Here is a 14,850-nt window from a genome sequence, read left to right as displayed (position 1 = left end):
TGTTTTAAGAATGGAAAAAAACCCTCTCATTTTTAACATTTTACCATCTAATCTTGGTGATGATCTGTCTCTCTGTTCGTTATTTTATTTTTTGATGCATTTCAAAGTGAGTTACAGATATCAGTTAGCCTCACCCCAAACAATTCAGAATGCATATTGTTAACTAGAGCAAATATATTTTTACATTGTTTTGGAGTAGCATTTATATATAGTGAAATGCTCACATTTTTTTTTAATGTTTATTTATTTTTGAGAGAGCATGAGCAGGAGAGGGGCAGAGAGAGAGGGGTACAAAGGATCCCAAGCAGGCTCTGACAGCACAGAGCCCATAGCAGGGCTTAAACTCACAAACTGTGAAATCATGACGTGAGCTAAAGTCGGATGCTCATCCAATGAACCACCCAGGCTCGCATCTTTAGATACTATTCGATGAGTTTTGACAATTGCATAAACCTTTATCAAGATACAGATATTTCTATCACCTCAGAACATTCTCTCAAGTTTCCACCGATCCCTGGCTCCATCCTGCCTAGAACGGCAGACGTGGTGGCCCTAGACCCCCCCTGAGCTCATCAGGGACACTCTCAGCATAGACTGGAGTGGGGCCAGGCCTCTCTGGACTGCCTGCCAGCTGCTTCAGCAACGACAGGGTCCCATACAGGGCAGACAGGGGTTGCTTGGTTTCCAGATGCCAGGTTGATCTGGGGCTATTCAGTTCCATTTTCAGCCCACACTCCTCCAGGAGGCCATAGGTGATGGCCAAATCCTCACCCTGGAGTGGGGCAAGGAGCTCGGGTTTGAGGGTAAAGGGGATGTCCCAGCAGTATTTGAAGTTGGGCTCCAGGATGCTCCTTACCTAGAATAACCAGTATCAGATGTTACACGTCAGCATTTGAGGTCGGGAAGAGAAAATTTGTCCCAAGAGGGTCATGCAGGGTAACTGAAAGGGACAAAAGCTTTGGAGTCAAGAGGGCCCAGAGTCATGTCCTGGTCATGCCCTGTGGTCAGTGTAATTGTGGATACATTATTGGAAATCACTGAGCATTGTTTCCTCAGCTGCTAAATGATTTTATTAACATTTCCCTTGCAGAATAGTGGCATTTGGAATTAGATGTGTGTGTATATCCATACATGTGTGCAGTGTGTGTGTATGTATATGCATATGTCTATACACACATATATCCTTAAATATGTGTATGTGGAGAGAGAAGAGTGATTCCCAAATGGTAACTGTGTATATAAAGCGGGGATATGACTCAGGGACTCTGGGTTCCCAAACCTGGGTTCTTATATGGCTATTTTAGAACCGTGGGGGCTCTCAGCAGGGGTTGCCATGGAAACAGAGACCCTCCTGATAGATTCATACCCACTGGGCCTGTTGCCCAGAGGGAGATGCAGCCAGGGATTTCCCAGTTGCCAGAGCAGGATCCTGTCTCCCTGGCAGAAACCTGCATCATCTCTTCTTCCTCAGATTCATTCTTAACTCTGGTTCTTTCCCCCTCTTCCCTGGACACTAGCCCCTGAGAATATCTCACCAGCTTCTGCTGCTGGAGCAGGATCCTCTTTTCCATGGACTGGGCCAGCAGATCATGTTGGGTGTCACTCAACACTGGGAACAGGGGGACATTTGGGGAAAGAAAGTGATGAAGGGTTAGATTTTCCTCTCCCCACTGTGAGCCGGGAGACCCTATGAGAGGGGAACTCTGAGGCAGAGGAATCACCCATTGGACTTTGAAGGTCAAGTTCACTTTACTGGAAAGTCCTCCTTCTACTCTTGGAATGCCTCTAGAATGCTACATAATGTGGTCCAGAGGATGGGATCTTGAGGCTGGAGCCTGGAATCTTCCACTCATAATGATCTGTTGGATGAACTTGGGCTGGTCACTTTCTAGACCTCAGACTGTTTCTCTGTTCACGTGGCAAATTTATCTCACTAAACCCTCTGGACATTTCAGAGAGGGGATATGTGAGGATGAAGATCATGATATTTGAAGGGTGTTGGAGAGATGGCGTCTAACCCATAGCTTTCACGAGGTCTGAAGGCCAAACTTGTGACTTTCCTACATTTCCCCCCAGATCATTCTTACCCATTATGGCTTCAAGGAGGTAGATGATGTGGAATCTTGCCTGGATCCATAGGTCTCTTGTGTCCGGTTGCATCTCATTTAGGATTGTGCCCCCAAAGTCATCCAAAAGATCTAAGGGGCTCCCATCCAGCTATAGGAGACCCACATTATTAGTAATAAGATATTACTACTACAACTACTACTGGTATATAATTTTGCCTGTGTCTTTTAAGTCTGTAAGTGATCAACCAAGGTGGGAGGGTCAGGGCTCTTTACCTGTCCCAGGGGATTCCTAGCAGCCCCAGTATTTGGCCCCTGGCCTTGTCATTGTGCCTAGGGCCAGTGTCCCAGATTGCTGACAGCCTACTCTTTCCCCTGGCATTGCCCCATCCCTCCTCCCCTGTGTATCTTGATAGCCATATTTCCTAAACCTGCCCCTTTTACCACTTTGATCAGCCCTAGGTAGTTTTAGGAACTCCTCACCGTGTCCGTGAGGTCCTGCAGAGCCTCTCGGTTCCCAAGCTTGTTCAGGATAGTATGGAATATAGAATCCTGAGTGTCCTTTGAGAGCTGGGCCAAGGCCTCCATTTCCTGGAAAATCTCCTCATGTAGTTGCTTGAAATCTGCCCTCAGGCGTCAGCATCAAACCAAAAATGGGTATAATTCTTTGATTACAACATTCCTAGAATGATAAGCCCCTCCCCATCAAATATGAGCCCTTTTATCAACCCAAAGCATCTCTATGGATGCCATGTTTGAGCTCTGGGAACAGGCTAGAAATAATAGACTAGAAAACAGACAATCCTAGTGCTATGAAATGAGGGGAGCAGAATGCAGGGAGCAGAGATGGAGATTCTGGAAAGGGGTCATGGGAAGTAGAAGAAAATGACCAGGTGCTTATTTCTGGGACATGTCTAAAGTAACATGGATTCTGTGGTTGGGCTCTTAGAGATGAGGATCTGAGCTCTTGGCTCAGTTTCTACGTTTGTTAAATGGGGATGTTATGAGGGATTAAATGAGTTTATGTATATAAAATGCTTGGAGTAGTACCAGGTAGAAGACTTGAGCCATCCTTCTTATAATGTAATTCTACTTGTATCATCTATATCCATATGGAATTAACCAAGGAATGGATTTGGGGGCTCTCTGCTTGTCTGAGGAGACTTTGGGTGCACTCAAGATGATCTGCTGAGTGAGAGGTCACTAGAACGGACGTGCAATGACACAGGCATTTCTGTTTGGTTCACTGCTATATCCCTAGTACTTAGAATAATGCCTGTTGCCCAGTAAGTTCTTAATAAAAGTTTGTTGCAGGTATGCCCAAACAAACGAAGGAATGAATCAGTGGAGCTGACCAAAGTGTAAGTTTGGAAGTAGACCTCAGTTTTCTGAGTTGCATGGAAACTCCAGTCAGGGCTCTCAGCTCTGCAATTCCCTACCCTGGAGGCCCTGGATTCCCTCTTAATAAACACTCACCTTGCCAAAGGACTCTCTGTATTCTTCCTGGAAAGAGAATCACAAGGAATCATCTCTTTTCTCATGCTCAAATTTGCTTTTTGAGACACTTGGGAGGGTTCTGGCCTCTCATCACCTCCTCCCTCTTGCTAGACCTCTTTCTGCCCCAATTCGGATGGATCCCTCCACCTCCTGGCCTTCCTGGATCCTTCCTATTCCACAAAAACTAGAGCCAGTCCCTAGGGCAGTGGTGGCAAAGGCCGGGGAAATCTACCCTGCTTACCAGGTGAGTGCAGCACAAGATCCAGAGGCTTCCTTACATCAGATATGCTCATTGAGTACAGGGGACCATTGTTCACAGCAACTAAAAGAGAAATTATACCCCCACCAAGAGTTAGCGTCTGAAGACATTTGGTTTCTCTGGCCTTCTGCTCCCTGCCTCCCCGGGGGGCCCCCCCCCCGCCAGCTCCTTTCCATCTATTCCTGCCCTTTGCCCAGAGGCCAGATCCTCCTGCCTCAGGCATGGACAGCAGAGGCAACTGTGTGGGGCGTTTGTGCAAAGTGGCCTCATGGAGGGATCAAGTCCCACCTTCCTGTCTCTAAAATCACCCACTCACTTGATGTCTTCGTCATTCGTAGCATTCTCTCTGGAAAGAGAAAGAGAAGTGCTCATTCACAAAGCCTTAGTCTCCATTCTCCCCTTCCTCCTCCCAGCCTCTCCCTCCTCTTTCCAGCTTTCTCCTCCTCCTCCCCCAGATTTCTTACCTCTTTTCACTCCTTCAGTTGATTCAGAGCCTAGGCATATGGAGACCTTAGGCAGCACACCCACAACCCCACCTCACAGTTCAAAGGGGAACTGTGGCCAGGGGCCGGTGCCAGGGTCAAAGGCAGGGGAGAGGAGAGGGTGATGGAGAAGCTTGGCTGGAAAGGTTTCCCTGTGGGTCTGTGGGGGCTGAGCCCTTACTAGCATCCGAAGGGGGTCAGTGCTCAGCAGGGCCTGCGTCTAGGCAGAGAACCTGTCCAGCTCTGAAACTCACCTTCTGGAAAGGTTTTCTGCGTGTCATCATCTGAGATGAGGATATCTGGGTGGGAAGAAGCCAGGCCAGGAGAGCTGAGGTTAATCCTGCTGGACCGGTTCCCAGCCCCTGCCCGCAGCCCCCAGGCTTCCTCCTCCACACCCAGCCTGGCAGCTTTTCTCAGTGTGGCCAGGGGACGCCTCCACCAGATTCATCTGTGATGCTGGCTCAAACTCAGAGCCCCTGACCTAATTCTACCTTCTGAATCAGACTCTCTGAAGAGAGCCTGGGCTGATCACTGTGCTGACACTGGAGAATTTCCTCTGTAAGGTAAAGGCAGTTGGCTTTGTCCATCCTTCTTTGGGTAGGATTGTCTCTCTGGTGCCCTTAGTCTTACTCTCGTGAGGTCTTCTCCCTCACCTGTCTGCTCCCAGTCCTGCCCCCTTCCTGGGTGATTTCATGCTGCACCTAAGAAATGCTGAGACAAGATGTTCGAGGGAGGATATTATAGACAGAATGTGTGTGTGTGTGTGTGTGCACGCGCACGTGCATGTCTGGGGGTGGGGGGGAGAAGGGAACGGCATCCCCTGATCCCTGAGGAGCTGGACCCTAGCTGTATCAGGCTCACCTCTTCCTGGGACTTAAATTGGGGGAGGCTGATTGTGTCCCCAGCGCTCCCCATTCCATCCAGGGGTATAGTTGCTGTTTGATGCAAATGGTTTGCCCGTGTGGAGTCAGAACCCGAAGTGTGTGCGTGTGCTGGGGCACTGAGGCCCAAGAGCGAGGGAGGGAGAGATGTAGATACAACCCTGCCTTATGTTCCTGGGGCACTGTGTCTGCCGGTTTGTTTGGGATCCTGCGGCTATCTCCTGGGCTTTCTCCCGAGGTTATGGGTACCCTGGGGAGCGCCCTGTGGCTCCCCTAGGCCAGCTGCTGAGAGCGGCTTGAGTGGACACTGGAATGAATAGAGATGATGGGGTCGGGGCTGCCCTTGGCCTGGTGCCAAGGACACCTCCACGCCGGACCCCCCTTCGTCCCCGTCCACACGGGAGACTATCTCTGTATCTTCCCGGAGCAGCGTTTCTGTCAGTCAGCCGTGCTGGGAGGTGGCTTTGGTGGTGGGATGTGTGTGCCCCCACAGTGGGGAGGTGTTTCTCGGCCTGCTGCACAGAGCGGCAAGTGGATGCCAGCTGCTGGCCCTTTCCCTCTCTTTCTCTTCTCCGGAGAAGCGGACGCCCCCTCCCCATCTTCCCCTTTCAGCCTCTGCTTACCCCAGCCGTTGTTCTCGAAAATCAGCTGCTTCTTTTTATAGGCGATCACGGTGCCCTCTGGCAGAGTCAACATCTTCTCTCTCACTTTGAGACCCTCTCCCTGGCCTTGACCCTGGAGAGAGAAATCAGGCAATGTGGTCCCATGTACATGTGATCTTAAAACTCAAATAGATCTATTTTTGCACTGGTGGTGGGAATGCAAACTGGTACAGCCACTCTGGAAAACAGTATGGAGGTTCCTCAAAAAACTAAAAATAGAACTACCCTATGACCCAGCAATTGCACTACTAGACATTTATCCACCGGATATGGGTGTGCTGTTTCAAAGGGGCACATGCACCCCCATGTTTATAGCAGCACTATCAACAATAGCCAAAGTATGGAAAGAGCCCAAATGTCCATCGATGGATGAATGGATAAAGAAGATGTGGTATATAAATACCATGAGACAGCAGAGGGCTGGATGTGGTGCTTGAACTTGCAAACCATGAGATCATGACCTGAGCTGAATGCAGACGCTTAACCGACTGAGCCACCCAGGCGCCCCCATGCTTTTCTTTTTGAGGCAGGTATCCTGATAATTCGCACTTATGTTCTGTGGTGTATGTTGACCCATTAAATTATGCCTCCTGTTTGGTCCTTTCACCTGGAAACACATTCCTCTGGTCTCCTCACCTTTGTTTTATTATTTTTTGGATGATCTTCCTTCTTTTATTGTGTCTCTGTTAGTTCTGGAACTCCTCTTTTTCAGATGTTGTATGTTTGGACTAATCCTCTAAACTTTAATATTAATATTCTCCTCTTTTTCTGCTTACTTTTTTTGGGGAAATGTCTTCGATTTTATTTTTTGGCTTTCCTATTTTAAAAAAAATTAGACTTCTGGTTTCTGTGCTGGCATACTGTAAAGAGCTTAGAAGTTGCCACTCTGTCTTACAATCAAGTGAAAAGCTGAACAAACTTTAGTGAGTATATTAGTCTGTAGAAAAATAGAACCAATAAGCTTTCTGTCTATATATCTATATTTCTAAAGGGATTTATTGTAAGGGATCTGTTCATGCAATTATAAAGGTTGAAAAGTCCCGGGGCACCTGGGTGGCTCAGTCAGCTAAGTGTCTGGCTTTGGCTCAGGTCATGATCTCATGGTTCATGAGTTCAAGCCCCGTGTCAGGCTCTGTGCTGACAGTGCGGAGCCTGCTTGGGATTCTGTGTCTCCTCCCTCTGTCTCTCCCCCACTCACGCTCTGTCTCTCTCTCTGTCTCCCTGTCTGTCTCAAAAATAAATAAACATAAAAAAATTTTTAAGGGGTTTCTGGGTGGCTCAGTCAGTTTTTTAAGTGTCAACTCGTGGCTTCGGCTTGGGTCATGTTCTGACAGTTTGTGTTTGAGCCCCACCCATGTCCGGCTCTGCACTGACTGTGGGGAGCCTGGGTGAGATTCTCTCCCTCTCTCTCTGCCCCTCCCCCACTCACACGTGTGCTCTCTCTCAAATCTCAAATAATAAAAACTTAAAAAAAATTCATAAAAAGAAAAATCCCAAGATGTACAGACCCAGGAGAACTAATGGTATAGTTCCAGTCTGAATTTAAAGGCCTTAGAAGCAGGAGTGCAAGTCAGAATCTGATGGTAGAGCAGCATCCCAGCTGAAAGATACTTAGGCGGAGAGTGAACTCAAGTCTTTCTCCACCTTTTGTTTCATTCAGAACTTCAGTGGACTGGATGAGGCCTGCCTGCATTGGGGAAGATAATCTGCTTTACCAGTCTACCCGTTCAAATCTCATCCTGAAACATACAGGCACACCTAGAATAACCTTGAACAAAAACTGTGTACCTCATGGACCAGTCATGTTGGCAACATAAAATTAACCATCACACTGAGTAGTAATTACTGTATTCTGGAGACCTGATCAACTGTTCATATGTATTATCATGGACTTTTATGTAGGAGTTATATTTTAAGTAGTTTTTAAAAATTTATTAATTTTTAATGTTTATTTATCTTTGAGAGACCGAGACAGATCATGAATAGGGGAGGGGCAGAGAGGGAGGGAGACACAGAATCCAAAGCAGGCTCCAGGCTTTGAGCTGTCAGCAGAGAGCCTGATGTGGGGCTCGAACCCACGAACTGTGAGATCATGACCTGAACCGAAGTCGGACACTCAACCTACTGAGCCATCCAGGTGCCCCATATTTTAAGTAGTTTTTTTTTTTTTTTAAGTTTATTTATTTTGAGAGAGACAGAGAGGGAGAGAGAGAATCCCAAGCAGGCTCTGTGTTGTCAGCGTAGAGCCCAGCACAGGGCTTGATTCCACAAACCCTGAGATCATGACCTGAACCGAAATCAAGAGTCAGATGCTCAACTGACTGAGCCACCCAGGCACCCCTGTAGGTGTAGGTGTTATATTTTAATTTTATGGATGAGGGACCCTATGTCAGAAACATGAATAATGACCTCAGGCAGCCTAGTGAGTAAATGGCTTCTCCAGAATTCAGCCCTACTCTTTGATGAGAAGAATGTCCTGGTGAGTCCAATGTCAACTAAGAGAGTGCAGTGCAAAGCAATGGTGTGGGAAAACGCTGACACAGTTGGGAATCTACAAACCGTTTAACAACATCACAGCCCAGGAGCGATGCTTAGAACCGGCACCTGCTGTGAACACCTGGGGCATAGGCCAGACACACAGCTGAGCATTCGCCCTCTGCAAAATGCCTCAGGGTGTTCTCCTGTTCTCCCAAAACCCCATCAGCACACCGAAACTGATGTGAAAACAGCCGGTCGTGGACATACCCTCCAAACTGGAGTTAAGTTTGGTTTCAAACTTCTTTGTCCACTGGGTGGCGCCTTGCTCTCCTCTAGGGTTAATACACAGATCTTGTGAAAGTTAGCTCACAACTCCGTTTTTGTCTTGTTTTGTTTTTTTGGTTCCTAAATCTCTTCAGTGAGGACATATTACATATAAAATATATTTTGTGTAAATGTCCATTATAACACACGCACACACACACTTTATATGTCCCTGAGTCACAGTTCATGTTGAGTAAATATTTGATGAACTGCTTTGTTTTAAACTTTTTTTTTTTTTAATTGTGATGATTGTAAGTTATGTACATCATATGTGCTTGGAGATATTTAATCTTAATACGGAACACTTTCTACTCAGGGTATCACAGTATTTAGGATGTTTGAACTGCTGAGGTTTTGTATTGTATGTGGCCCCTTGTTTCTTCCAGCCATAAAGCTGCACATGTATGTAGTATAGCAACCATACATATATATCTTTTAAGTTTATTTATTTATTTGGAGAGAGAGAGTGTAAGTGGGGGAGGAACAGAGAGAGAGGGAGGGAAAGAGAGAATCCCCAGCAGGTTCCACACTGGCAGTGCAGAGACCAACACAGGGCTTGAACTCACAAACTGTGAGATCATGACCAGAACTGAAACCAGACGCTCAGCCAACTGAGCCACCCAGGTGCCCCAACAATCATATTTTTAGAGTATCCAAAACCGATCATTTAACCAAAGCAAAATATAATTGCAAATAATTAAATCTATTTCTATTTTATTGATACTGAATAACCTCATATATTAAAATACTAAAACGAGCATGTTAGAATATACTCTCGGGTCTGGAGTCAGGATTCCTTGGCACATGAGAAGTGGGGAATAATGACCCCATTCATTCCAACCCCCAGAGACAGGCCCTAATAAGATGCAGAGCCCCTGGGAAGTGGGGTGGGGCTGGCTGTGCTCTTGGTGTCCCCATCCCACTTCAGACAACCATGTACCTTGACAGAAGTCATCCAAGGGATAAAGCATTTTCCCAAAACGTTCACACTGCTGCTGTCATGCAGCACAGTGCTGTTGATCAGTTCCACGGCCTCTGTCACCACATAGAGATTGTCATCTCTGCCCCGGCACTTCCTCAGAAACAGCAGCTCCTGATCCAACACTTTCCTGAGGTAGGTGGGAAGAGAAAGGTCACAGTGGGAAAGGGATGCCTTTTTTTTTTAAATGCTTATTAATTTATATTGAGAGAGTGCATGCATGCAAGTGGGGGAGGGGCAGAGAGAGAATCCCAAGCAGGCTCCACGTTGTCAGTGCAGAGCCTGACGTGGGGCTTGATCCCACGACCGTGAGGTCATGATCTGAGCTGGAATCTAGTGTCAGATGCTTAACTGACAGAGCCACCCAGGCGCCCCCGGGAAAGGCGGGCCTTCTTGGCTCGTTGTGGATTACTCTTCTAAGACCCTGGATGGGGTACAGAGCATTTGGAATTTGATAGGTGAGTTCTCCATGGGTAGGAAGATACTGGCTTATAGGTTAGGTTGCTTAGGGCAACAGAACATCTTCTCTGATGTGCACGGTGGAGGGGTCCCCATTCTCTGACGGGTATGGTATGACAGTATGCATACCATATTATGAAGAGCCATTTACATTTTCCAAAATTATATTGGTCATGTTAGGGTAGTTTGTACATTTCCAGTACCAGGGGCTCTCAGCAGAAGAGGCTCAAAGTAGATGAGTCCAGGTGATGGAGACCAGTGCTTAGGAGGCCCTGTTGTCAAAGCTGGGTACACACAGCACACGTGCCCATGTGGAGCAGGCGGATAAAGTGTGATGAAGGAGGGCAGGTGCTGGGTGATTTTTCATGACTAGCGCAGATGGGCTTTATGGGTCGACCGTCCTCAGTAGGGGGCTTGGTAGAGCCTGACTTGAAGATGTAAGTTGGGGGAGATGTGGAAGGTCTGCAGTGCTGAGACTCAACTCTGTTCTGCTCCAGTCCCCACCCTGCTTGGTGCCCTGGTGACAGCCATGTGGAATACTGAGAGACCCTTAAATTTGCCTTTCAGGGCAGGAGGTCACTGACCATCCAGTGCCCTTGGAGAGAAATGCAGGCTTCTTAACATTTGGGCAAGGAGTGTGTCATCTGACTCTGCTTACCTCCCAACCTTCACTTTACATCACCTTCATCCTTGTTGACGAAGCTTACGCTTCCCTGGCCTCCCCCTCCTCTTGGAAACACCCAGCTCTGTCCTGTCCCAGGGCCTTTCAGCTCTAATTCAGACCCTTTTCCTCTTGCTTGCTTCTTTCATTCTTTAGGTTTGAGCTCAACTGTTAGCACCAGAGAGAAACCTAAACCGACCACCTTCAGCATCTCTTTGACCTCGTCCTGTTTCATATCTCCAGAGCTCCCGTCATGATCTGTAAGTGCCTTCGGAGCTGAATACATGACATGCCCACATCCCCTCTATTAGAAATAGCCAACTGCCTTTTTTTTTTTTTTTTTCCATTAAAGATCTGACCTCAGGCTTACTTATTTCACATGGAGCTAGCTAATTAAAATGTATCCTAGAAACTGCCTCTTTGCTGAAATACTGAGAATTTCTTTTTCTTTCTGAGCAGCTAAAGAATCTCAGATACTCTTTTGCACCATAAACAGTCTTTGCAAATGTTATTGTTAATAAGGGCCTTGTAAGAACTCAGGAATACGGAAATTGTCCAATGCCCTGTGAAAGTAACTTTTAGTCTTTAAGCAGCCTGTGATTTTTAACTTGTTGCTTTCTTAACAATTTGTTGGGTTTGTAAACACATTATTTAAGTTGGCATTGCTGTTTTTACTTATTTATTTATTTTAAATTTATTTATTTATTTAGAGAGAGAGAGCACCAGCAAGCTGGGGAGGGGCAGAGAGAGAGGGAGAGTGAGACAGATTCCCAAGCAGGCTCAGTGGTGTCAGCACAGAGCTCCACAAGGGGCTCAATCCCACAAACTGTGAGATAATGATCTGAGCTGAAACCAAGAGACAGACGCTTAACCAACGGAGCTGCCCAGGCACCCTGAAGTTGACTGTTTTTAGAAGGCAGTAAAGACTTAAGTTCTTCGTTGAGCTCTTAAGAGATCGTTTGATACCCGCCTTTGCCTATACGTTTGGAGGTAAATGAAATCCCAGGACACTACTTCATACCTTATGTCAACAGAGAGTTTCCGATTCTTTGTCTCCCATAAATTAATACTTTGTTAATTAATACTTTTTTTTTATCGCCCGCTCTTCCTCACTGCCTGCCCTTTGCCTGTCCACACTAAATATGAGCGGCTTTAGGGTAGAGATGGGTAGCACATGATAGTGCAGTAATGGGTAATTGCTGTTTTAATAAATATGTATTAAGTGACTAATAATTATTCGCTGAATGAATGAACACGAAGAACAGCATAGCTTGCCTGCGGTGTAATTTTCTTCATTCAGAGCCTCAACAGCAAGGCCTGCTAGGTGTCTGCCCACAAAGAGAGTCCAAGGGGCTCTGTTGACCAGTCCTTCCTCTCCCATGGCCTCACCTCTTTAGAAGGTCTTTCCAGTTTTGGGGTGGGAAGGTAACAGCGTGAAACTGGAGGAAGGTTTCGTGGCACTTAGTGGCTTCCCCTGACACATTCGTTTCTAGCATCATGGCAGTCACACCTGCAGAAGCCTTGTACTTCCGGAACATGGTGTCACTGAAGATAAATGGTCCCTTGATAACGGTTTCTGAGGACAGCAAAGGGGACTTCAGGTTTAATCAAAAATTTACTCTGGAACAGTTGGAAAATGGAATGGAGATAGAATGACCAAGTCCTGTGTTGCTTCAGCCCTCTTACCTGTTGAAATCTTTCAGAAGCTAACAAAATAATGTGGGTTTTTTGTTTTCTTTTTATTAACTTATTTTTAATTTTTTTAAATTTACATCCAAATTAGTTAGCATATAGTGCAACAATGATTTCAGGAGTACATTCCTTAGTGCCCCTTATCCATTTAGCCCATCCCCCCTCCCACAACCCCTCCCATAACCCTCAGTTTGTTCTCCATATTTATGAGTCTCTTCTCTTTTGTCCCCCTCCCTGTTTTTATATTATTTTTCCCTTCCCTTATGTTCATCTGTTTTGTCTCTTAAAGGCCTCATATGAGTGAAGTCGTATGATTTTTGTCTTTCTCTGACTAATTTCACTTAGCATAATACCCTCCAGTTCCATCCATGTAGTTGCAAATGGCAAGATTTCATTCTTTCTGATTGCCTAGTAATACTCCATTGTATACATATACCACATCTTCTTTATCCATTCACCCATCGATGGACATTTGGGCTCTTTCCATACTTTGGCTATTGTTGATAGTGCTGCCATAAACATGGGGGTTTATGTGTCCCTTCAAAACAGCACACCTGTATCCCTTGGATAAATGTCTAGTAGTGCAATTGCTGGGTCGTAGGGTAGTTGTGTTTTTAGTTTTTTGAGGAACCTCCATACTGTTTTCCAGAGTGGCTGCACTAGCTTGCATTCCTGACAAAATAATGTTTTAAGTGTAAATTACTGCTGAGGACAAATGTTTGAATCAACCCAAGGGTCGGATAACAGCGATGTCATCTCAAACCCTGAGACATGGTGACATCGTGTGTGCCCTGGTCAAGGAGACCCATGACATCATCTTTCCTCTGCAGCAGGTGCAGCATCTGGCCCCAGGAGGCAGCATGCTGGAGCAGAAAATGTTAAGCATGTGGAGCCAGACAGATCTGGGTTTGGATTCTCGTTTTACTAGTTCCCAGGTACATAACCTAGAACAAATTATTTTATAAGTTTCAATTCACTGTTCTGTAACTGGGGGTAATGTTTCTGACTTAAGAAGCTGCTAGAAGTATTAAATGAACTCATAAATGCTCGGGTCCAGATATTAGTAGATTCTCAAATAGTCATAGGTTCTTGCCCAGTGTCTTTCGGCAAAACTGCTCCTAACGTTTACCTGTGTGTGTGTCTCAGGGATTCTTGCATGGTGCACTACCTGTCTGGGCACCTATGTTTTCACTCCCTGCCTCCCAGCCCTTGTTGGCAATACCTGGGACTGAAGAACTTGGCTCCAGGATGTCCATGAGGGTGTATTCTACTGGAATATCCGGTAGTTCCCAGAACTGTGAGAGAGTCTTCTTTTTCTTCCGTAAAATTGCAAACTGACGGAATTTGTTGGCATTCAGCAGGTGTTTCACAGGTGTCAGGTCTTTGTCTCCGAGCTCTTTGACCAAATTCTTACTGATATTCTCAAACATGGAGGACATGTTTCTAGGGACAGATAGAAGGGGAGTATAGATTTCAGTGGAGATGGGGAAGAAAGTGGGTAAGCTGTCACAGAGCTTGATGTTTTTCCTAAGGAAGAGGACATATATGTGAGATTAACTTAGGTCTTAGAGTAGTGACTAAATCATACTTTCTCAATTTTGGTATTCTAAACACAGCGTGGGCTTTGGAGGGAAGCACTGCTGTGAAGTTCATTGCTCTTTATGGCTAGAATAGAAAAGCCTGTGTATCTCCCCACCCCCAAGCCAAGGGCACCCTCCAGGCCCAGAAAGTGCTCAATGCTATCGTCAGCAGAAGGGCCTGAGAGAAGGTTAGGTATATGGCACAAATCCACGGTGGTGGTAGAGGTGGTGGCCGTGTGGGCCATCAGAGAGTGAGGGCCCCATGGGGAAGTGACCTGTGAACAAAGACTTGAGCTGGAACAAGGTGGGGAGGAGGGAACGACGTGGCTATTTGGGAAAAAGGGTTTCAGGCAGAGGAATGAGCAAGAGCGAAGTCCGACAGGAAGATACGTGGCAGGTGAACAGGTGCAGGACGTGAGAGACTTATCAGAAAGGGAGGGGGAGTTGGGGCAGGCCCTTGCTGGTCTTTATTGCCACATCGTTTGTCCTTGAGGTGGGGTTGAAAGCTGTTGGAGTGACAGATGGGACTCCTCTTTTGTTTTTTTTTTTGTTTTTTTTTTTAATTTTTAATGTTTATTTTATTTATTTTTGAGAGACAGAGAGAGACAGCGTGAGCAGGAGAGGGCAGAGAGAGAGAGAGAGAGGGAGACCCAGAATCTGAAGCAGGCTCCAGGCTCCAAGCTGTCAGCACAGAGCCTGATGCGGGGCTTGAACTCACGAGCCGTGAGATCGTGACCTGAGCCGAAGTCGGCCACTCAACTGACCGAGCCACCCAGGCGCCCTATGGGACTCCTCTTTTGAAAAGGCGCCTGTGTTGCTGTTGCCCACAG

The 14,850-nt window shown here is 46.4% G+C and overlaps 1 protein-coding gene across 1 annotated transcript in view; it reads right to left on the bottom strand.

Annotated features, from left to right (window-relative positions):
* Positions 1-315: 315 nt before the first annotated feature.
* The window catches only part of GSDMC (gasdermin C), a 23,060-nt gene continuing 8,525 nt past the window's right edge, over positions 316-14,850 (bottom strand). The window contains exons 2-13 of the mRNA XM_040494420.1: positions 13,663-13,883; positions 12,138-12,324; positions 9,590-9,758; positions 5,809-5,920; positions 4,559-4,603; positions 4,139-4,168; positions 3,805-3,885; positions 3,543-3,569; positions 2,550-2,689; positions 2,088-2,217; positions 1,536-1,609; positions 316-856 (exon numbers count right to left, since the gene is read on the bottom strand). Of these exons, the coding sequence (XP_040350354.1) occupies positions 530-856; positions 1,536-1,609; positions 2,088-2,217; positions 2,550-2,689; positions 3,543-3,569; positions 3,805-3,885; positions 4,139-4,168; positions 4,559-4,603; positions 5,809-5,920; positions 9,590-9,758; positions 12,138-12,324; positions 13,663-13,879 (1,539 nt within the window). The 5' untranslated portion in view covers positions 13,880-13,883 and the 3' untranslated portion in view covers positions 316-529. The remainder of the gene's footprint in view (positions 857-1,535; positions 1,610-2,087; positions 2,218-2,549; positions 2,690-3,542; positions 3,570-3,804; positions 3,886-4,138; positions 4,169-4,558; positions 4,604-5,808; positions 5,921-9,589; positions 9,759-12,137; positions 12,325-13,662; positions 13,884-14,850) is intronic.

This window comes from Herpailurus yagouaroundi, unplaced genomic scaffold (genome assembly GCF_014898765.1).
Source record: "Herpailurus yagouaroundi ecotype Mexico unplaced genomic scaffold, PumYag 186, whole genome shotgun sequence".
In the NCBI taxonomy this organism is placed as follows: domain Eukaryota; kingdom Metazoa; phylum Chordata; class Mammalia; order Carnivora; family Felidae; genus Herpailurus; species Herpailurus yagouaroundi.
This window is presented reverse-complemented; position numbering and strand designations above follow the sequence as displayed.